The sequence below is a fragment of the Micromys minutus genome (assembly GCF_963924665.1).
Source record: "Micromys minutus genome assembly, chromosome: 21".
In the NCBI taxonomy this organism is placed as follows: Eukaryota; Metazoa; Chordata; class Mammalia; order Rodentia; family Muridae; genus Micromys; species Micromys minutus.
In genome coordinates, this window is record NC_137956.1 from 51,847,784 (window position 1) to 51,871,477 (window position 23,694).

At 43.7% G+C, this 23,694-nt stretch overlaps 1 protein-coding gene and 1 pseudogene across 3 annotated transcripts in view; one reads left to right on the top strand and one right to left on the bottom strand.

The window, feature by feature from the left end:
- Nucleotides 1-8,325: 8,325 nt before the first annotated feature.
- LARS2 (leucyl-tRNA synthetase 2, mitochondrial) overlaps nt 8,326-23,694 on the top strand; it is an 85,941-nt gene continuing 70,572 nt past the window's right edge. Inside the window, exons 1-3 of one of the 2 annotated variants that reach the window (XM_080934719.1) lie at nt 8,326-8,456; nt 11,662-11,910; nt 17,758-17,886. In XM_080934719.1, the coding sequence (XP_080790845.1) occupies nt 11,680-11,910; nt 17,758-17,886 (360 nt within the window). In that variant the 5' untranslated portion in view covers nt 8,326-8,456; nt 11,662-11,679. Of the gene's footprint in view, nt 8,779-11,661; nt 11,911-17,757; nt 17,887-23,694 lie in introns of both variants that reach the window. The other variant, XM_080934718.1, reaches the window with a different exon arrangement.
- Nucleotides 20,523-20,854, bottom strand: LOC308434155 (ATP synthase subunit g, mitochondrial-like; annotated as a pseudogene). The gene has a single exon. The product of its transcript is annotated as an ATP synthase subunit g, mitochondrial-like (transcript).

A 23,694-nucleotide genomic window follows, 5' to 3' on the forward strand; every position in this document is an offset into this window, starting at 1 on the left:
GTACATTCACCCCCAAAGCCCCTACCCACTCCCCAAGATTTATATAGCCCTTGTTTCACCCAATATAGAGAAGCTGTTTCACTGAAAGCCCGTCTCCAGCGAAGGCTGTTTTTCCCTCACTCACACCAACCAGATTCAGCCTAATCCACCCACCTGAGCTAAGCTTCTTTCCTTTCTGTCCAGCCAGGTATGCAGTGGTTCCTGGGTACCCCAAGAGGAAAAGCAGACTCCCCCCAAACGCATACCTACTTAAACATTCCATGAGCCTGGCTAAATGTCGATGGGGAACTAGAGCATCTTGGTTGGGAGCCAAATTATCTTGGGCTGCCTTAGCCCCGAAACAGCCATTCACGGCCAATGTTTACGTGTGACGTAACATCCTTGCGACTTGAAGGTCAAACAGGCCGCTCACTTCCGATGTCCAGATGTTATCTATTACAGGGCTCCCAGGGTCCTGCTTGGGATTTAGTAATAAAGACACAAAAGTGTCTGTACAGTACAAGGCTGTGGCTTGTTTTCTGAGGCAGTCCCTCAGCCTAGCCCCTAAGGGAACCGGACTTCTCTGTGGTGCGCCTCTCCAGGTGGCTCCCACTGCTGCTTCCTGGTCTTGCTCCTGTTCTTCCTTCTGTCTCCTGTGTCTGTCTTCTGCCTCACCTCTTGTTGCCAGCTCTTTATTATGCAAAAAGCCACACTCCTTACTTATCCAGTTTGCACTGTGGTCCTAATGACCTACTCAATCTACTCCATGGCACCAGGCTATAGATTTATGTTAAGGTGATACATGATTGGACAGGCGAGAGACAGACAGGGAAAGGTCTAGGAAGGCAGAGGAGGAGAGGAAGAGGTACTAGGAACAAAGATGGAGGCAGATATGTATGTTTCTTTTGGCGCATCTCTAGCTTGATGAGGTCGTTATTATTCTTCTTAAGGGTTTCCATGGGTCTTTTTATCTCATACAGAAGGGCAGTTTGTATCTTTGTCCATTGGTTGTAAGCTTATTGTGTAGAGGGTTTGTGGTATGAGAATTTAATATATAAACCTGCTTGAAAAGCTACCGGGCTGTGGAGTCATGTTTGTGCCGGGCACTGGAGGAAACAAACAGGCCGGGCCGGTCGTATTCCCCCGGGACAGAAGCAACAGGGCAGGTGGAGTGATTCACCTGGAAAGGGAACCACGTGGAGAGGGCAGCTTGAAGACTGTGTGACAGAGTCTGTGCATTTAGCTCCACATTGGAGTGTCCATTTTAATATTTCCCGAAACTCCTTGCCTTTTGGGGCAGGTGAGGAAGTGACAAATATTTACATAGCCTGGTGCAGCTGGCCCAGTAATTAACAACTGACAATACAGGGACATGTCTTACTTATGTGCAGCGGTTTGTTACCCAGTTAACAGAAGACACCTGAGGCCTATAGCAGATTTCCCCCATTTTACTATAACCCACTCTCCTGATGTTTCTTCTGATGTGTTTGAAAATTGTCTTGGTGTTAGTGTACAGGCAATTCCGCTGACCTACTCTTGGGGACCCAGCAGCTGCTTACACATGGCCTGCTGCAGCTGCCAGGTGTGCCAGGTGTGCCAGGTGTGCCAGGTGTGGGCACTGGATAAAAGGACTACACACCACCCAAACTCATTCTCTCTCTTTCTCTGTGTGTGTGTGTTTCCCGTGCTCTCTCCCCCCCTCTCCTCCCCCTCTGCTCTCATGGCTCTCTGTTCCCTGTCTTTCTGTCTACATGTCCACTTCCCCCAGATCCTCACTCTTCTCCCTTCCCCCAGTAAAGCACTTTTACACCAGATCTGTTGCCCGGCATAATTTCTCAATAGTACAACTTAGCATGGGCCCACCATAGGTACCTCCACTTGCTGCGTTATATTTTGTAATACTTGGTTTATAACTTTTCCTGTTCTGTTGCCATAGAAACTTCATAATCATTACTGTGCTGGAATGCAAATTTGAGGATAACCTGAATCTGTGTTCTCTGGCATGACCGTTCATATTTGGCTCTAGAGCAAACCATTTCTATTCCTTTTTAGACAACTATCTCACAACTCAGTCTATGCATCTTCTGGCCTTTGTCCCATAGGTTTCTATACATTCTCTTCAGGCATGGTGGGGAGAAATTAGCAGCAATCTGCACCTAGCCATGCAGTAAATCTAGTTCCCTTCCTAATTTCCATTTCCTAATGTTCGTGGAATTCAGGAAAATGAGTTGTTGCACTGAATCAGGATTCTGTTAACAAGCAGAACAGAGAGGGGTTGGTTTAAAGACCTGGGCAAAAGGGGTTAGAGACAAGAATGAAAGGAAGTGAGTCATTCCCAAGCTTGTCCCTCGAAAGGCAGGAGCAGGAGCCAGAACAGCACGAGGAAATAATAGATTACCCATAACACTGTGGTATTCCAGATTACTTCTTTTGTGTGAAGATTAAAGCAGACAGAAGAGACTTTATTATCAGCTCAATTTCCCTGGGCTAGTTGGGAAACCTGCCCATTCTCTCTCTAATCCTGAGCTCCCAGATCAACTGAACAGCTTCACTTCAGCTTGGTGATAAAGAACCTTGATGTGAGTGACCTGGCCTGGGACTGTTAGAACCAACAGCAGGCTTGGAGAAGACTAATGGATTTCTTTAGGTTTTTCTTTTTTCTTTTTTCCTTTTTGCCGTATAGGGGAATCGTTTCCTATGGATGCTCCTTCCTTCCTTCCTTCCTTTCTTTCTTTCTTTCTTTCTTTCTTTCTTTCTTTCTTTCTTTCTTTCTTTCTTTAAAGATTTACTTATTTTATGTATGTGAGTACACTATATCTGTCTTCAGACACACCAGAAAGAGGGCATCAGAACCATTACAGATGGTTGCGAGCCACCACGTGGTTGCTGGGATTTGAACTCAGGACCTCTGGAAGAGCAAGTTTGATCAGCACCGTTGATCAAAGATGCTATCTTTTTTTGTCTTGTGTGTTTGACTTCTTTATCAAAAGTCAGGGCCCATAAGTGTATGAATTTACATTTGGATCTTCAGTTTGAGTCCATTGATCACCATGTCTGTTTATATGCCTTGAAATTGAGAATGGCAGAGCATCGGGCAGCTCTTTTATTGTTCAGGATTGTTTTAGCTATCCTGGTGTCTGCTTGTTTTTCTATATGAGTTTGAGAATTGTCCTTTCAATGTCTGTAAAGAAATGTGTTGGAATTTGATAGGGAATTTGAATTTGTAGACTGCTTTTGATAGGATGGCCATTTTTACTATGTTAATCCTACCAATCATTGAGCATGGGGAATCTTTCCATCTTCTGATATTTTCCATCTTCAATTTCTTTCTCCAAAAAATTGAAGTTTTTATCATACAAGTCTTTTACTTGCTTCGTTAGAGTTACCCCAAGGTATTTTATATTATTTGAAACTATCGTGGGATGTCACTTTCCTGATTTCTTTCCCAATTCATTTATCATTTATGTATGAAAGAACTACCAATTATTTTTAAGTTAATCTTGTTTCAGATACTTTGCTAAATGTGTTTATCAGCTGTGGGGAGTTTCCTGGTGATTTTATTTTAGGGTTACTTATGTATACTGCAGAAAAAATCTACAAGTAATGATACTTAGACTTGTTCCTTTCCAAATTGTATCCTCTTGATCTTTTTCAGTTGTTTTATTGCTCTAGTTAAAACTTTGAGTGCTGCGTTAAAAAGACCCGGGGAAGGTGAACAGCCTTGTCTTGTTCCCGATTTTAGTGGAATTGCATTGAGTATAACTCCATTTCATTTGCTGTAGGGCTGGATTTGTAGATCAATGTTGTTAAAATTTGAGTTTATCATGAACTATCTTATTTTCCCCATCTATGGTGATTGAAAGTTTTGCTGGGTATAGTAGTCTGGGGTGGTATCTGTGATCTCTTAGTGTCTGCAGCACATCTATGCAAGCCTTTTGGCTTTTAGAGTCTCCATTGAGAAGTAAGGTATAATTCTAATAAATCTGCCTTTCTATGATTGTCTTTTCCCTTGCAGTTTTTGATATTCTTTCTTTGTTCTATATGTGTTTTGATTATTGTGTGCTGAGGGGATTTTCTTTTCTGGTCCAATCTGTTTGGTGCTCTGTATGTTTCTTTTACCTTTATAGGCAACTCCTTCTTTAGATTAGAACATTTTTCTTCTATGATTTTGTGAGAAACATTTTCTGGGCCTTTGAGCTGGGTTTATTCTCTTTCCTCTGTAACTATTATTCCTAGGTTTGGTTTCCTTGTGGTGTCCCAGATTTCTTGGAGGTTTATTGTTAGAGATCTTTTTAGATTTAACATTTTCTTTGACCCGATGTATCCATTTCTTCAATTGTATCTTCAATTCCTGAGATTATCTCCCCTATCCCTTGTATTCTGTTGGTGAAGCTTGCCTCTGTGGTTCCTGTTCAAACTGCTAGATCATTTTCCCATATTTCCCTCAGGTTGGGTTTTCTTTAATGATTCTATTTCCAATTTCAGGTCTTAACACTATTTTGTTTCAATGTTCAATTGCATTTTTCTGGATTTCTTTAAGGGAATTTTACATTTCCTCTTTAAGGACCTCTATCATAGTCATAAAGACTGTTTTAAGCTCTTTTCCCTGTGCTTCAGCTATGTTGGAATATTCAGGGCCTGATGTGGTAAGATAGCTGGGCTCTAGTAAAGACATATTGCCCTGAATGGTTCGTTTGTTTGTTTGTTTTGTTTTATTTTGTTTTCTTTTAAGCTAGTGTCTAGGTGTCTGGGTTTGGAATGGTGGTAGGTCTAGGTGCTGCCTTCTATATTTGTCTTTGTTGGGTGAATGTTTTGTTCCTTGGTTTCTGTTTCCTCTCTGGATTTTGGAAAGTGTGAATGGCTGCAGGCTGCTTGTTTTCCTGGCTTGCTCAGCTGGTTCATTCACAGAGAATATCTGTTGGTGTTGGAGGCTGGGTACTGGGATAAGTTGGTGAAAGGAAGAGTGGAGGCAGGAGAAGGAGATGGGATCAGAGAGGAAGGGGGACCACAGCAAGTTTCTAGTTACAGAGCTGGGGAAGGGACTGAGAGGATTGAATCTTGGGAGCAGTAGGAAGGGTGTGGGTCTGCCTTCAGCCTATTTGTTGTCTTGAGAGGAGAGACCCTTGAGTTATCAGGGGTGCCTCCTGGAGTTGTAGGGGAGACAGGTAAGGAGAGAATGGCTTGTGGGATCCACATGAGATATGGCAGGGTGAGAGAAGGCTGCAGTTCGGGATCTGCTGCAGTGGGAGCAGTGGGAGTCTGGGGGATTGGGTCTGGGGAAACTGAGAGAAAACTGGCACTCTTAATGTCTTCAATCCATATATAACCAGAGAGCCTTTGCCCCCATACGTGGACATATAACCTCTATCCTGACTCTGGTTCAAAATTTCTCTGTCCTCTTACGAAGTAACGTTAACACTGACATTTTCAGAAGATTGTTTCAAGTGGAATTTTCCTAAAAGTCATTTGCTTTTCTGAAAAGTAACTATTTTTACATCAAAGACAGTAGCACGGAAGTAAATCCTTTCACTTTTAAAGATCAAGCTGCAGAGACGCGTCATTAAATAAGAGACAAGTCGCTTGCTGTGTAGACGGCGTTACGTCCTTTCTTTCCTTCTATTTTCGAAAAGGAAGCCAGGCACTGTGATATATGCTTACATTTCAAGTCTATCTGACATTAAGGCAGGAGGATTGCTAAGTCAGTAGTGAGGGCACATATCTGTAATTCTAAATACTTGGGAAGCTTCGATAAGAGGACAACACATTCAAGACTGCCTGACAACTTAATGAGCCCCTGTCTCAGAATAAAAAGTAAAGAAGATGGCTGGGATGAAATCTTTGCTTTTCTCCCATGGCTGAAGTGGTATAACTGGATAAGTGCAAGTGGAAGAATGCAAATTTATCCATATGTACCACCCTGTGTGCAACTCAAGTCCAAGCAGATCAGAGATCTTAACATAAAACCAAATACATGGAGCCTGAAAGAGGAGAGAGTGTGGAAGAGCCTTGAACTCCTTGACATAGTAGATGACTTTCTGAGCAGAGCACCACTAGCGCAACAGTGCAGTCACTAAGATAAACAATTAATAGACTGGACCTAAGAAACTGAAAAGCTTCTGTAAAACAAAGGACACCATCAATCAGACAAAACAGCAGCCCACAGATTGGAAATTTTTTTTACCAACTCCACATGTGATAGAGGACTCAATATCAAAATATATAAGGAATCCAAGGAATTAGATATCAAAAAAGCCAAAAAACCAAACAAACAATAACAACAAAACAAAACCCCAACAATCCAACTCAAGGATTAGAAATAGATTTTTTGAGGTCTTTATTTTTTTATTTTATTGAATATATTTTATTTACATTTCAAATGTTATATCCTTTCCCAGATTCCCCTCCATATCCCCTATTCCATCACCCCTCCTCCTGTTTCTATAAGGATGGCCACCTACCCACCACACACCCACCCCCTCCCACCTTCCCACCCTGACATTACCCTACACTGCAGTTAGGTACAAATCTAAACAGAGGATTCTCAATAGTCTAAAATGGCTGAGAAACTCTTAAGGAAATGTTCAATATCTTGAGCCATCAGGGACATGCAAAATCAAAACTACTTTCAGAGTCCATCTTACAGCTGTCTGAATGGCTAAGATCAATAACACGCGTGACAGCACATGTTGAGAATGTGGAGCAGGAGGAGCCCTCCCCCACTGATGGTGGGAGTGTGGACTTGTACAGCCACTATGGAAACCAACACAGTGATTTCTCAGAAAATTGGGAGTCGATCTACCTCAAGACCCAGATGTACCACTCTTAGGCATATACCCAAAGCATGCTCTATCCTACCTCAAGGATACTTGCTCAACCATGTTCATTGTTGCTTTATTCATAATGGTCAGAAACTGGTAACAACCCATATGTCCCTCAACAGAAGAATGGATAAAGAAAATGTGGTGCATTTTCACAATGGAGTATTACTTTGCTGTTAAAAAAAAAAAAAAAAAAAAAAAAAAAAAAAAAAAAAAAAAAAAAAGGACATCATGAAATTTGCAGGCAAATAGATGGAACTAGAAAAAAAAAAATCACCCCGAGTGATGTGACCCAGAATCTGAAAGATAAATATAGTATGCATTTCCTTATAAGGGAAACCTAGCCATTCAGCAAATAAAAATCAAGCAACAATTCACAGAAACCGAGAGGTTATGTAATGAGAAGGGGTCTGGGGAGACATACGAACCTACCTGGGAAGTAGAATTATGGGAGGATTGGGGGTGGGTGAGGATAGGAGGGGACTGTGTGGAGGAGAGTCAGCTGGAACTGAAGGAGGGCACTTCTGGGGTGTATGTGGGAAGATAGTGCAGTGGAAACCTAGTGCAAAATATACCAGGGTGTATGATGGTGGCACAGAATTGGTTTCCTGGTGAGGTTTGATGATGGTCTAGAACAACATGGTGTTTTGAGCTTTAAGTTATCAGGAAACTGTTGTTTATGTCTTGGAAACGGACAGAAGATTCCTATGTTTCCTGGGTGGCACACAGAATAAAGTTTTATTCTGTAGGCGTGTATACCCCTGCTGGCTTCCCTATGGACTGCATTAACCCATGTAACGACCAAGACGGAGAATATGCAGTGACTGGATGATTGTCTGTGAAGGCACTATAATTTCAGCCCCGTAGGAGAAGATGGCACTCAGACATTGTGTTTTGCTGAACTGGATAGCAACCATTTTGCACTATTAGCAAATCTTAGGATTCTGAAATTCTCTCATGTGTCCTTAAAGATTTCCCATTGTTCCTTTGCAGTTTGTTACAGCAAGAAGCACTTGCTCCAGTGTGTGCAGGGCGATGGGGCACATTAACCCCATCAGAAAGGAGGTCAGACAACTTGTTTTCCTGTCAGTACATTTTGTTCCTGCTCTACTCTGGGCTAGGTAATTCTCCTCCTGGGGTTAGAAGATCATCTCATATGGTGGATAAAAAGTACTTCAACCCTCATCAGGCCCATAATGGATCAAAATGTCGAAAAAACCAGACCAGTAGGCAGCTTCTGTGGCGCTGAGATGCAAACCCTGGCCTTGAATCACCCCAGAGCATCTCTCCTGCTTCTGTTCTTACTGTAAAACCCTGACTTTCAGGTAAGCAGAATTTGTTCTAATCTGGAGAGCGTAGAGGGCGAGGCCTGGGCGGGGCCAGCCCTGGGCGAGAACAGTCTGGGGGCGGAGTCAGTGCCGTCGCTCAGGCACCTTGCCCTTCCCCCTTGGCTCCGCCTCTCTTGTCTGTGTCCGCGGCCTCCGCTTCCGATAAAGTTGTTGTTTTGCCAACATGGCGGCGCCCATAGTGACTGGCCTGGTCTTGTTCCTGTAATGACCGAGGCAGAAGGGAGCAGCTGGCCAGAGCCTGTGCGCAGAAAGCTCCAAGTGGGGCTCTAGAGGACGAGAGACAGGCCCCGCTTAGCCCCAGGAGTTGAAGGTGCGGACAGGCCCGGGAGTCCCGGGACCTTGCAGTTTTCCAAACTGGGAAAAGCTCTAGTCTATAGGCTCTTTCAGCCCTGGACCCTTTTGACAACTCCGGACTCTTGCTCGGAGAACGCACACCTTTACATGGCTTTGTATTCGAATTCTCCTCTACTAGTCGCCTGTCCCGGGTGCCTGGATCTTCGCTCTGGGGTTGGGGGTTTGAACCCAGAAAAGGACCATCAATAGTACATCTTTGGGGGACCCACCGTATTAATTAGGACCTGCAGGCTTTCAGAAGTCGTCTGGATCTTACAGGCTCACAGCTTACAGAGAAGGTGGAGTTCCAGATACGAAATAATTTGCTTGAGATCCTGCAGGAAATTAGCAGTGGCATGTGCTTTTTAACATTTGTATTTTACAAGACATGTTTGTTGGGGTGAGGTGTGTGTTTACTCACTCGTTTGGTTTCTTTGAGGTTGGGTCTTACTATGAAACAGGCTGATCTTTAACTTACAGTCAGTCCTCATATTTAGCCTTCTGAGCTGAGTGTTGTGATCAGAGTTCAGGGCCACGTACCCACCACTGTGCCTGACCTACCCTGGTTTCCTTCTTCCCCCCTTGTTTGACTTTTTTTAAAACAGGATTTTATGAAGCTGGCCTTGAACTCCTAATCCCCCTGCCTCTGCCTCTAATTAGATAGTCAGCATATTCTTTTGGGGGCGCATGGATGCCTTTGTGTGGTTTTACCTAGTGTTCTCATTCTTCACCTGTTTTCTACCGTTGCCCGAGGTTTCTCTGTTTATGATCATAATTTTGGGCCCATTTCTCAGGTCCCTCATATTCCCAAGCACTTTAACCTTAAGCCTCACGTAAAGTCGGGTCAGGTCTAACTTGAAAGAAGAGTATGAGTGGGTGATGCTTTGGAAAGAGGCAGAGGAGACAACACTCCAGCAAGTAAAGAAATAAGATGAGCCAGAGCAAAGGAAGAAAGGGCCCAAGCTCGCTGTACATGTAAAACGGGAGTCACATCTGTTCCGTTCAGTGTATCCACACCACCCTCTGCTAAAATGGCCCAGAGCTGTGCTTAGGAAGTAAACGAGCAGAAGGTGGTTGAACTCTAAAAGCTCTGTAAATTCATAGGCTTGAACAAGCACAGACTATTTGTTCTTAGTATATTCCCCTGGTGGACAGAGTTTGAGGGTGGTCTTGAACCCATGCCTAAGGGTTTGGGGTTAATTTCTTTTTTTCCCCACTGCTCAGGATGGAACCAATGGCCTCAAGCACTGTCAGGGAATTACTCTACCACTAAGCTATATCCCTGGCCCTCACATTACAGTGTTTGTTTTATTTTGTTTTTGGTGCTGAGGAATGTGTGTGTGTGTGTGTGTGTGTGTGTGTGTGTGTGTGTGCATGCGTGCATGCGTGTGCACACCATGTAGTCCAGAGGCATCAGATCTTCCTGAAGCTGGAATCACAGGCAGTTGTGAATCTTTCACTGTGAGTGCTGGGAACCAAACGGGGATCCTGTGCAAGGGCAGTGTGTGCTCTTAACTGCTGTGCTATCTCCTGCTCCTTGCTTGTTTAAAGACAGGGTCTCACTATATAGCCCAAGATTCCCTACAACTCATGGTAGCCCAGGTTGTACTGGAACTCTTGACAGTCCTCCTACCTCAGCCTCCCAAGCTGCTGGCATTCTGGGTGTGAGATATCACTGTTTCTTAACTCGCTTGGTATACATACATTGCCAAATTGCTATAGAGAGGTGTTCTCGATTTATATTTACCAATAGTGTATACACATAATTATTTTCATTACAACTATAAGGAAGATATCTAATTGTTTTTATTCCTTTGATTAGTTGTAAAGTTGATTCTTTTCATGTTTCTTAGCTTTTATCCTCTGTTTATCCCCCACTTGGGGCTCCAACTCCCCTTTTTCCTGCTTCTGTGGATTGAATCCAGGGCTTTGGACTTGCTAAGCAAGTGCTCTACCACTGAGTTATACTTCCATGCCTATACCTTTGCCTATTTTAAACATGTTTTTGGGGTTCTTTCCTCATATGTGAACTCTTTATGGAGTTGTATAACCTTTTGTCACTGTAGCTTGGGACAGATAATTTCCTTCAGCAAATTGTTTACTCTTTAGCAATTTGTTCATATTTCTTTCTTGAAGACAGGGTCTCACTGTGCACTGTATAGTCCAGACTGGCCTTGGACTCAAGGCTCTCCTGTCACAGCCTCCTTAGTGCTGAGATGACCAGCATGTTTCACTCACCATCTTCAACATTTTTGGTTTACAGATATTTTATGGTTTTGGAGTAAGATTGATTAATTGTGGTACTTAAAAAATAATCTTATTAGCTAAGTTTGATGGTGTGTGGTGCCTGTAACCATTAACATTTGGGAGGCAGAAGCAGGGAAATCAGGAGTTCAAGGTCATCCTTGTCTGCAATGCTAGTTCAAGGATAGCCTGAACTAGATGAAGCCCTGTCTCAAATTCCCACATCCCTGCAAAACAGTGGGATTTATGCCAGTTTATGGTTTGTGTTGGAGCTCTAATTTAAATTTTTCTTAAATACATTGAACAGTTGATCATTTGCAGAGCTGGCTATGGTGGTACACATGTAATCCTAGCTCTGAGGTGGCTGAGGCAAAAGAATAGAGAATTAGAGGCCAGCCTGGGCTATATAGTGATATCCTGTTATTTTTATTTGGATGTGCATATGTGTATATAGAAGTCACATGTGGAGTCCAGAGGTCAATGTTTGGTGTTTTAAAATATATTTACTTATTTTATTTCATGTGTATTACTTATTAATTTTATGTGTATTTGTGTGTGCCCGAGTGTATGTCTGTATATCATATATATGCAGAAACCCTCGGAGGTCAGAAGACATCAGATCTCTTAAACTGGAGGTATAGATTGTTTGAGCTGCGCTGTGAGTGCTCTGTAGGAGCTGTGGTACTCTTGTAAAATAATCCATCTCTTCAGCTCCCTACTGTTAGATGCCTTTTATCTCTTTCTACATAAGTTTTTGTGACAGGGTCTCTAATTGACTAACTTGGCTGGGGTCTTCTTATTTCCACAAACCCCATCCCCCAGTGCTGAGGTTATAAACACATGTGTTACCGTACGTGTGGGGGCTTTTTACATGGGTGCTGAGGATCTTAATATAGATCTGGGTAGTGTATATCATGTTCCTTTGCCCTCTTTTGTAGGGTCTTTCCTCCTAAAGAATGGCATCCGCTTATCAGAGGCTGAGTTTTTATGTCTCTCCTCTGAAAAGGCAGCTAGTTAGTGGGCCACCTGCCATCCTGTGGGAAAGAATATTTTCAGGGTGTTCCAGAAGCATCTACAGTGCCACTGGGAAGTGGACGAAGGAGTACACACTGCAGACAAGGAAGGATGTGGAGAAGTGGTGGCACCAGCAGATAAAGGAGCAGGCGTCCAGAGTCTCCGAGGAAGACGTGAGTACTCTGAGGGGGTAGATGCTAAGCGCCTGATAAGCAGCACCCTAACGGAGGAAGAGTTTGTATGGTTTACAGTCTGAGGGGATAAAGTCTATTGTGGGTCGTCAGTTAAGACATGGCAGACGGTCAGGAATGTGAGGTGGCTGGTCACATTGCATCTGTAGTTAGGAAGCAAGGAATAGACTGGAAATGGGACCGGGCTATGGAACCTCAACTTCAGCAAAGCTCTACCTCCTAAAGCTACTGCAACCATCCCAAATGGCACCACCATCTGGGGATCAAGTGTGCAAACATGGTCCTTTGGGGACATTGCACATTCAAACCACCTTAGTAGAGAAGAGGAGCTAAGGACTCAGACTCTGGGCTCACACTGCTTGGTCTAGGATAAGTTACTAGATGGGTGGCCTTAAACCAAATAATTGTGCTTTCTTTTTCTTACCTAAAATGGAGGGTGATAATAGCACTTACTTGGTTCCCAGGAGGATTGTTGAGAGGAGCAAAGGAAGTGGCATAAGGTTGGGACGAAAAAACTTTGCAGCATGGTAGATGTGTCCGTGTTAATACTGTACATGATTGTGCGACAGGCAGCCTCATTGTAAATATTCTGGAGCAGCTTTGATTAGGGAAATGCAACAAAGCAGAAGTACTAGCCTGTGCGGGTCCTTTTTGATCCTTGTGTAGTAGGATGGAACCCACAGATCTAACAGGTTGTGGGTGAGATTAACAGAGAGGTGTATGGATCTGTCAGGAGGTTGTGTGAGGTAGTATCTGCCTCTTCTGCTGTGAATTTGGTTGGCAGCCAGCTCTGATACTTGAGCATCAAGGCCTGAGAAAGGCAGCCAGCATGTTCTTTGATGGATCTGAAGTTGGGGGTCCAGCCTTCAACACCTCAGGGGATCAGTGGACGTTGACTTCTGTTCCTATTACCCTTAACAGTTGTATGAAACATTTGGCTGTCATTGATTTCTTCAGAAAATCCTCCTCTTCCTGTTATAAGTGGATCAGAGCAAATACAAAAGACTAATTGGCTTTCCTTTGTAATAGCTACAATGGGATAATAAAGACATTTGTGGAATTCATTAGGTGGGGCCAAGGCAAGGATCTGAGCTCCTGCAGCTGACACTGTCGGACTTGGCTTTTTTGTCTCCTGACTCTTACTGGAGTCACACTCATTCCTTCCGAGAGTGAGAGCTGTTTATATTCAGCTGGAAGGTAGTTTTGGCATTGTTTAGAAAGAAGATCTGTAATTAAGAGGAGAAATAGTATCAAATAAATAAATGAACACTAAAAAAGAAAGTCGAGAAATTTACAAGGAAAACTTGGTCTTTTCCTTAATCCCACGGTTTTCAGTTCCTTACGTTGTTTATCTTACAAGCTTGTTTTGAAAAATCAAATGAGAAAATATGACTGAACATTTTTGTGATGGTTTATATATGTTTGGCCCAGGGAGTGGCACTATTAAGAGGTGTGGCCTTATTGGAGTAGGTGTGTCACTGTGGGTGTGGGCTTTAAGACCCTCACCCTAGCTGCCTGGATACCAGTCCTCTGCTTGCAGTCTTTAGATGAAGATATAGAACTCTCAGTTCTGCCTGCACCATGCCTGCCTGGATGTTGCCATCCTCCCACCTTGATAATGCACAGTGCCTCTGAACCTATAAGCCAAAAGAAAGGAAGGAAGGAAGGAAGGAAGGAGGGAGGGAAGGAAGGAAGGAAGGAAGGAAAGAAGGAAGGAAGGAGGGAAGGAAGGAAGGAAGGAAGGAAGGAGGGAAGGAAGGAAGGAAGGAAGGAAGGAAGGAAGGAGGGAAGGAAGGAAGGAAGGAAGGAAGGAGGGAAGGAAGGAAGGAAGGAAGGAAGGAAGGAAGGAGGGAAGGAAGGAAGGAAGGAAGGAAGGAGGGAAGGAAGGAAGGAAGGAGGGAGGAAAGGAAGGAAGGAAGGAAGGAAGGAAGGAGGGAAGGAAGGAAGGAAGGAGGGAGGGAAGGAAGGAAGGAAGGAGGGAAGGAAGGAGGGAGGGAAGGAAGGAAGGAAGGAAGGAAAGAAGGAAGGAAGGAGGGAAGGAAGGAAGGAGGGAAGGAAGGAAGGAAGGAAGGAGGGAAGGAAGGAAGATTGTATGCTATTTTTACTGGGGACTGAGAACCTGACTGAACACTGGTGTATATGAAGCTTTAGAATTCACCTCACATTGATATTAAGTGTATTTGAAATCCATCCAAGTGAGTCTTTAGAAGCCAAGTGTCTTGCCATCATCATCAAATCACCATTAAAAGAAACAAAAACAAAAACCAAACAATAAAAACCCAGAACAAAAAACCCCGACAACTTCTATTTAGTGAGCATTTTACCATGTACTGGGTACCATTTCCATTGGTTGAGTTACTTAATAGCAGAACAGCCTTGAGACTAGGCATTACCCTTACCTGGAGAGTTAGAACCCTCTGAGAGCCCCTGGTCTCTGAAAAACCCCTGTATCAGTCATTGATAGAGACTAAACTGAACCTGGAAAGGCATGGGGATTTGTCTGAGTCCTCAGAGCTCGTGGCAAAGTGAGGGTCAGGATTAGAGGCCCTGCCTGTGTGGATTCTGTTACAGCTCCAGAGAGCAATCCCCAGAGATGCAGAAGTCACGTTCTAAATCACAGTCTGGTGGAAATAGGGAGCAGCTTTTAAAAATCACCCTCTTCCCATCGCTGGCACTTTTACTTTCTCTTAAAGGCTTGCATGCCTGCACTTTTATGTAATTATGAAAATTTCCCTTTCAGTCAGATTCCTACTCAATTATAACACAAACTCCTGTCATTTCTTCTCTTTCCACCTCCAGATGATGGAACCCATTTCATTGTCACAGAGGAAAATGACTTAATTCACACAGAAAAGCACAAGGCAGAGACAGGCAGTAGGCTGAGTTTTTCTGCAAAAACAGAAATGTTCGTGAATCTGGAAGACTCAGCAGCATTGCTCTCCTGTGTGTCTCTGAGACTCAGGGTTGGAGGTCAGCTGTGCTAGCCTATGGTTATTTGATGGTGCCATTAATATACTCTTCACTGAACAAACATACACAAAAGGAGAGGCTCCTGAGAAAGCTGTGTGTAGAAAAATTTTGGACAAGGTTGTTAATTAGTATGACATAATAAGTATTACAAGAAGATAGGGTGATTATAATAGAAGAAAATCGTTTTATATAATAACTTGAAAGTCAGAGACTAGAAATAGGCCAGATGTGGTACAGGCCTGAAGTCCCAGCACGAGGCCAGCCTGGGCTATGAAGCAAGACTCAGTCCAAACAAAAAAACAAAAAAAAAAAACAAAAAAAAAAAAAAAAAAACAGACAAACACCACCACCCTAAATGTCTATGTCAAGAATTTTTATTTCTTTTCAAGCTCCCAAAGAACATGATTATAGGCTTTTTTTTTTTCCTGTAGTCCTAAAAACTCCCAGAGAAAAGCTGTGGGGTCTAGTCTATGGTGGATAGGAGAAAGTGTTCAGTAAAGGAGACAGTTTTATTTTTGTACCTAGTAGAAAATAGCTGTTGTACCTTTATAAGAGTTTGTTCACAAGGGGAAGGGATTTTCTGTCACTAGCCTTTTCTTTCCCCCAATGCCAGGGATAAAGCCCATGAGCTTATACAAGCTAGGTAAGTACGAGCTAAGCCACCAGCCCAACCTAGTCTTCTTAAAAGCAGCAAAGCCCCTGAGCGGACACCAGCCCCTACCTCAGGGCCTCCTTACTCCTGCGATCTTCCATTCCCCACCTGCCACTCTGTTTATTGAAATGACCATCACCAGTAGCACAGAGGATGCTTTGGTTTTGTATCCTTCAGATTCTGAGAAAAGCTTTAAAAAGTGTTCCCTTCTCCAGGTGGCATCATTCACCTCCTTAGCTTGGCCATTTCTGGAGGACAGATGGAATAAAGAAAAGTTGTGCTTTGCATTTTTGCAAGGGTGGGTGGATAGGTGGGTGGTGGTGGTTAGCTATTATTTGTGGTTTTGTTAAAGATTTAAAACCTTCAATGACATTCAAGAACTTGGCAAGAAGCTGGACATGACATGGCAACATGTGTCAACGTACACCTGAAATCCCAGCACTCTGGAGGCAGAGGCAGGAGGATTGTTGAAAGTTAGAGTCATCTTGTACTACATAGCAACATCCTGTATCCCAAAACCAAAAACCTTTGCTGCAAATTGGATTCTAGTTCTGCTTTCCTAATTAGAGTTGTGTATTAGTCATTCTCGTTGTGATCAAATACCAGGCAGAAACAACATAAGAAAAGGTTCATTTTGGCACACAGTTTCAGAGAGTACAGTCTACCATGAGGGGAAGGCAGCTGATCATATTGCATTACAGTAAGCATGCAGAGACAGACAAATGTGGCTACTATTCTTGCTCTCTCTTTTTCAGTTCCATGGAACAGCACCACTCACAATTAGGTTAGGTCTTCCTATCTTGGTTAACTTAGGTTGACTGACATGTCCACAGTCTTGCTTCCTTGGTGATTCTAGGACCTGCCAGGTTAACAGTTGGTATTAACTATCACCAGTAGGCATTTTCTACTATCAGTTATGAAGATACAAGCCAGCGGTGTTTAAATCATCACCTCCCACACATGCACAGGAAGGGGTATGAATTTTTCTCTCTGTTTGTATTCAGAGAGGTGCTTAGGCAAGGCCTTAGTACCTCTAAAACTCTAGAAGTAGGGACCAAGAAGGGAGAACCAGAAGGCCGAAATTAACAACAGGGTGGCAATAGATGACCCATCCTCATTGACTACCAGCAGCGGTTACCTGTCACTCCCCCAGATGCCCCATGGAAGAATTTGAGGCTCTGTTAGAGGAGCCTCCAGTTACCTGGACAGGATTTGTAAAGTCTGCTGGGGGATGGATGGCTGAGCCTTTGGTAGAAGGTGCTTCTCAAAGGCCAACAATCATTCCTTTAAGAGTTACTGTAGTCCTATGGGGTGGCAGGAAGCACAGTGATAGCAGCTCTCACCCAACAGGTCCTCAGTTCTATCCTCAGCAGAACTTTGCACAAGCACCAAAAATGTCAAGTCTTCCACGGTAAGCAACTCCAAGACTAGACCTATTCCTCTGGGCCTCTGTCCTCTGATGTGCACAAGCTCTTGACAGCATTTACCTCCTGCCAATGGAAGACTGAGGGTGCCCAAAGGCAGTGACCTCACAGGACTCCCTGCCCAGTCTTCATTATAGTCAGATGTAGATTTCCTGTGTTTTCATGTTGCTGCTGCCTGAAGCTGGAGAGTCATATGACCCTGATCTGTGGTTACCTGTTTGTCACCACCGGGAAACAAACAATGCATGTTCCCTCATGGTGTTTCCCACGTAAGCCTTTCTGTTGGAAGAGAAACTCAGTGTGCTGGTTAGACTTAGGACCGTCCTAGTACCAGGAGACCCCGTTGTCAGCACTGGATCTCAGGCAGATGCAGCCATTAGGAGCTGAGGAGGGAACTCTAGTTTTGGGGATCTCTGAGTACTTCAACCTCTTCCACTTGAATAATGGGGATCTACATGTTAGAGGCTCATTTGGAAAAGCAGTCCTATAAGATTTAGATAGAAACTGCTTTAGTAGAGAAGCTTTGAAAAGAAGGAGAAAAATTGAAAACACCGAGGCTAATTCACCCTTAACACATTAATCTGAATTATTTTAGACATTCTTTAGCTTAAACCAGGACCTTTGAATCTTTGTCATTTTACATAATGAGAACAGTTCTTTCTTTAAGGACTTTTTAAAAGTTAAATTATTACCTTGAGAAAAGCACCAAAATATTACTATATGCAGAGCATCCAGAAAATATGTAATAAACACTTTCTGTCATCCTTTGTTATTCTTTTCTAGAAATTAAAGCCCAAATTCTATTTGCTCTCCATGTTCCCATACCCTTCTGGCAAGCTGCACATGGGCCATGTTCGTGTCTACACCCTCAGCGATACCATTGCACGGTTCCAGAAGATGAGAGGCATGCAGGTAAGGACAAGTGTCTTTGTCACTCCAGACAGGAGTGTGGCATGGTCACCTGTGCTCAGAACAGTGAAGAAAGCCAACTCTAGTTAAGATTGAATGGCTTTAAGTGTGTGCAGAGAAGCCTTATAAGGAAGCATCTGGGTAAACCTGGAGCAGCTGTAAGGGCATAGGTGTGATGCTGGGGATGGCCATGGGTGTGCTTGGGGAAGGCAAGAACAGATGTGGGTAACTGTTGCAGTAAATATTTAAAATGGTGGCTTAACCTTTTATCACCCCCCACCCCACAGTCTCACTCTGTGGGTGCTGTTTTAATATGGAGCCGTGCCCAGCATGGACTCTGTCACTAGGTCCGCATGACACCCCCTCCACACAGCTCCCTTCTCAGGCAGTTCAGGAGTTCAAGACTAGTCTTGGCTACGTTGTGATTTTGGATATCACAAGAGATTTTCCCCCTTGTTACTGGATGTTTTTTATGGTTTCTGATGAACATGTATTTATTTTATAGTGGAAAAATATTTTATAGGAAAAATATTTGGAGAATAATAACTGTGGTGAGTGGAAAAGAATTCCCTAAAGAGGGAACATCTTATTTTATTACATTTATGTTTGGTAGAGGTGACATGTCATGGTATATATAGAGGTCAGAGGACAACCTGCCCAAACCCATTTTCTTCTGTTATGTGGGTACTAGGGATCAAATTCAGGGTTGATGGCAGGAATCTTTATTTGCTGAGCCATCTCACTGACCCCGAGGAGCCACCTGATAATAATGGTCTTGAAAGACAAATAAAACCTAAAGAAGAAAGAGGATGTGCTTGTTCCTTGGCTGATATGGGCCAGTCAGCCCCTTTATAGTTGGTTTTTCTTCTTCTTTTTAAAAGACTTTTTAAAAATTATGTGCGTGTTGGTATGTGCATGTGAGTGTAGATGACTGAGGAGGTCAGAAGCATCAGATCCTCTCAGATCTGGAGAACTGAACCCAGGTCCTCTGCAAGATCAGTAAGTGCTCTCAACCACTGAATGGCTCAGGAGTAGACAAAAGAGAGCTGAGCACAAAATACACACTCGTTCATTCTCTGCTCTTAACTGTGGCTGTAAGAACGGGCTCCAAGTTCCTGCTGCTGTAATTTCCCTGTGACAATGGACTAACATGGAACTGTGAGCTAAAATAACTCATTCTCTCAGGTTGCTTTGGTCAAGGTATTTTATCATAGTAACAGGGAGTGAAACCAACACAGTCCCAGAGCCTTCTCTGTGGCCTTTAACAATGCCGTGTCTGTAAGATGGGGTGGAAATAATCACTGTATCTTGCTTAACCACCCACAGAAAGAGAGAGGGGAGATCGTACAGAGGCTCAGTAGGAGATGTGGGCCAGATTACCAGGATTCAAATCCAGATTACATGATCTTTGATCAGTTAGTTACCTTTTCAGGATGAAAATAAAATCATGTGCATTAGTCAAATTAGTCAGGGTTCTCTAGAGTAAGAAAGGTTTTAGAATGAATCTCTCTCTCTCTCTCCTTTCCTCCCTCCCTCTCCCTCTCTTCCTACATATATAGAGAAGGACAGAGAGAGGATTTATTAAAATAACTTACAGGCTGAAGTCTAGCTAATCCAACAGTGGCTGGCTATGAATGGGAAGTCCAAGTTGCTTGGTCTACAAGGCTGCATGTCTCAGCTGGTCTTTAGCAGATGCTGGGATTCCTAAGAAGTAGACTCTAATGCTCTAATTCGGTGGAGGAATGGACTTGCTAGTAGGGTGAGGACAAGAGGGCGAAGAGCAAAATCTCCTTCTTCTATGACCTTTAGTCACAGGGCATATAGTAACCAAGAAGTGCCCTAAAGCAGTGGTTTTCAGTCTTCTTAATGCTGCAGCCCTTTGATAGTTCCTCATGGAGACTCCCTTGGCCATACAGCCATTTTCATTGCTACTTCAAACTGTAATGAATCATAATGTAAACACCTGATATGCAGCATGTCTGATCCGTGACCACTGTGTGCAATCACAGATTGAGAACCTCTGCTGTGCATATGTGGCAGCAGGTGTCATTGTAACAAGAGTAGAAACTGTGGGCATTTGGGCAGCTTCTTGATGTAACTTGCTTGTGCCTTCAGGACCGCAAATAGTTACTTCCCTTTGGCATTTCAAGATGCATACACTTATCACACTAAGTGTAGCAGTAAGCATTGGCAGGTCCCTACTGTGAGCAGAACCTACTCTGCTAGTCCCTGAGAACCAGCTGTGTATATCTCTGCTAAGCTCTGTTTATATCGTCTTGGTAGCTGGAGATCTAGTGTAGTGGGAATCAGCAAACCTACAAACTGGGATCTTTTGTTTTGTTTGATAAAGTGTCTCAACAACCCAGGCTGACTTCAAACTTGATTAAGGATGATCTTCTGCCTCTAGTTCCTGAACTCTAGGATGACAGAGATGTGCTACATTGCCTGGCACCAAACTGGGACTTTTTCACTTGAGAGACCATTTATTGTACAACACTGGCCATTACTTTTATGAACCTGATAGGCTTTGTGCAGGTGGCATCTTATACTTTCTAGGCTTTTAGGAAGGGTAATCCCTCTCTCTCTATCTCCCTGTCTCTCTGTGTGTGTCTGTCTCTCTCTCTGTCTAAGAACTCAAATCAGAAGTTAAAGATTGGTCTCCAAACATCATAGCCAACAATGCCACGCTTGCCTATAATCTCTCCGATATAAAACCACATCCACACCTCAGTGGCCACCAAACCATTCAGCACAGCTTCCTTAACTGTAAGGTGTCTGAAGCTACCAGTTTTAGCACTCTGAATTATTTTTTCACACTCTGAATCGCTGTAGGGATTTCACCAGGGGTTGAGGGAATCAGCTCAACCTTGGCAAAGTGCCAAAATATGGCCAACTGAGGCTTTGAATAAGTCATGGCAGTGGCCACCGTCAACTGTGCCTTCTCCAGGAAGTTACGGATGAACTTGGCCATGGTCTAAGGTGGAAGGTACGTCGCCTGGAACCACCAGCTGAATATCTCTTGTGACAACTGGCTGGAGATTTTTTTGTTATCAGAAGTATCCTATAAAAACCACAGTAATGTTATCCTGTGTCACTTGAGAATTAACAGTTTATATGGCTGAACTCGGGTTTCTGTGAAATTGAAAGGTACCACAGTTATTTGTCATCCTGGCTTAGGAAAGATATTTTTCTCAGACACTATTTCCTACTATTTCCTGAAAGGAGGCAGTACAGGCTGGAAAGATGGCTGAGCTGTTCTGAGCACTGGCTATTCTTGCTTAAAGTCCCAGTTCAGTTCTCAGAACTCATGTTCTCACTGTAGCTCCAGGTCTAGAAAATGAGGCGCCTTCTTACCAATGGCTCCTGTACCATGTGGTGTGCATATACTCATACACATAAACAAAAACAAAGTTTTAAATCTTAAAAAGGAAAAAAACAACAGAGAACCCAGGAATGAATTAATTGGCCTTTTGCCTGAACTATAATAGCAACAATAGTACAATAGACCTCATAGCAACCTGAGGAGAAATCAGCCTCAGGGTCTCTCTCCCTCTACCCCCCCTCCATCTCTCCCTCCTTCCCCCACCCCCATTTCATTCCCAAGTGTATAACCCAGAATATTGCATATGCTGGGAATGTATGCTACCAGCGAGCTACACCCCAGCCCTTGAAAGTGAAATTCTGTAACTAACTTTAACTAGATTTGTCGTTTTAAAAATGAAGCTACCTTAATTTGATCAGTGTATGCAGGCTTCGGGCACGTCGCTAAGCTGGAGCATTTAACAAAAGCATATTATCGGTGACAGAGTATAGGGAAGCCTGCCAGCAGATAGGTAAGTGAGGGGGTATATGTGGGAGTCTAGTTGTCATGGATAGGATGAGATGTTAACAAAAGATGTACGTGAGGAATTGAAGCCTTGAGGCAGCTCAGGGCTGTAAAATAAGGGAGTGTCCACTCATGGCTGAAGTCCAAAATCAGAGCAGACGGCATTGGCTTGACCCTTGTTCTGCCGTTCCTAACTGAGGGACCCTGCATAGTCACGTGGCTTCTCAGACTTCCACTAGCCTCATTTGATCTAAAGGAAGGGCTTTGGATGCAGGGCAGCAGCAGAACACTCACCTCGCTCATAGGCCAGCATCTAGGCCCTGGAGAAGGAAGTGGGGAGAGGGGAGGGAAGGACGGAGGAAGAGAGAAAGGGGAGAGAGGGGAAGGAGGGAGAGATGAAGGGAGGGGTAGAGAGAGACACTGAGGCTGATTTCTCCTCAGGTTGCTATGAGGTCACATTAGGTAGTGCATATGCCTCAAGTCTGGTGCAGAATACATCCCTTAATAAATGATAGCTGTAATTATGATTTATACTGATTGATTTGCTCTGAGCTGCTCAGGAAAGTGATTTCACTCCATTTAATCAAGGAGTCCCTGTAGTCTTCGGCTGGGAGCAGGCTACTCCTAGGGAGCTGCTGCTGCTCACTGTTGCCAGTGATGCCTTTGTTTGCACACTGCCTGAGTCTGGGCCTTGGGTCTGACACTGTTACACGTCATTAGGGCTAATGTCAGTGTGTTAGCCACGGCTCTCCAGAGGAACAGGAACAGAACTGACTGAATAAATAGTAGAGAGAGAGAGAAAGGGGGAGGGGAGGGAAGGGATGGAAGAGAGAGAGGGAGATTTATTAGAGTGGTTTACAGGCTGTGTGGTCCAGCTAGTCCAACATTGGCTGTCTGCCAACAGAAAGTCCAAGAATCTAGTAGTTGTTCAGCCCACGAGGCTGGATGTCTTTAACGTATGCTAGAGTTCTGAAGAAACAGGCTTTAATGCCAGTGAAGAAATGGACTTGCCATCAACAACCAGGGCAAACAGGCAAGAGCAAAGATTCCTTCTTCCATGTCCTTTATGTAGGCTGCCAGTGGAAGGTGTGGCCCAGATTAGAGGTAGATTTTCCCACCTCAGAAGATGTGGACTAAAGAAGGGGTTTTCCCCTCCTGATGATTTAATGAAGAAAACTTCTCACAGGTGTGTGCAGTCACTTGGGTTGGTTAATTCCAGATGTAGTCAAGACGACAGCCAAGAATAGCAGTTTTCTATAGTGAACAGGTGCACTGTGCTGTCCTTTCCCCTCTGTTTCAGATACTCTCTTTGGTTTTGTTTGATTTTTCAAGACAGGGTTTCTCTGTGTAATAGCTCTGGCTGCCCCAGATTCATTTTGTAGACCAGGCTGCCTTTGAACTCACAAGAGATCCACTTGCCTTTGCCTCCCACATGCACCACCACACCTGGCCCAGATTCTTTGTTTAAGAAAGTATTTATTTTAGAATTATTTTATTAGTGTTGTTTTTTAATGTGTGTGGATGTTTTGCCTGTACTTCCTATGACGTGTACCACTTACATGCCTGTTGCCTTCAGAGGCCAGAAGAGGACAATTGCTCTCTTGGAACTGAAACTTGATAGGGTTATGAGCTGCCGTGTAGGTGCTGGGACTTGGACCCAGCACCTCTGGAAGAACAGCCAGTGCCACTGATGCTGAGCCATCTCTCTAGCCACCTCTACTTAGAAACTATCTTTATAGTTCCTGTCTAAGTCAGAGCATTGTGTGCACAGTGCCAAGCTTGCTGAGAACTCACCAGGCTATTTTAAATGTGGAATTAATATGGAAAAGAGAAATAGACATCTGTCTTTCTTTTTCTTTCTTTTTCTTTTGTCAGCAGTGTTAGAGATGAATAAGGTAGCACACATCTGTCTATAAGCCCAGAACTTGAGAGGCTGAGGCAAGAGGATGGACTTTGGGGCCAGCCAGACCAGTCTTGGCTACACA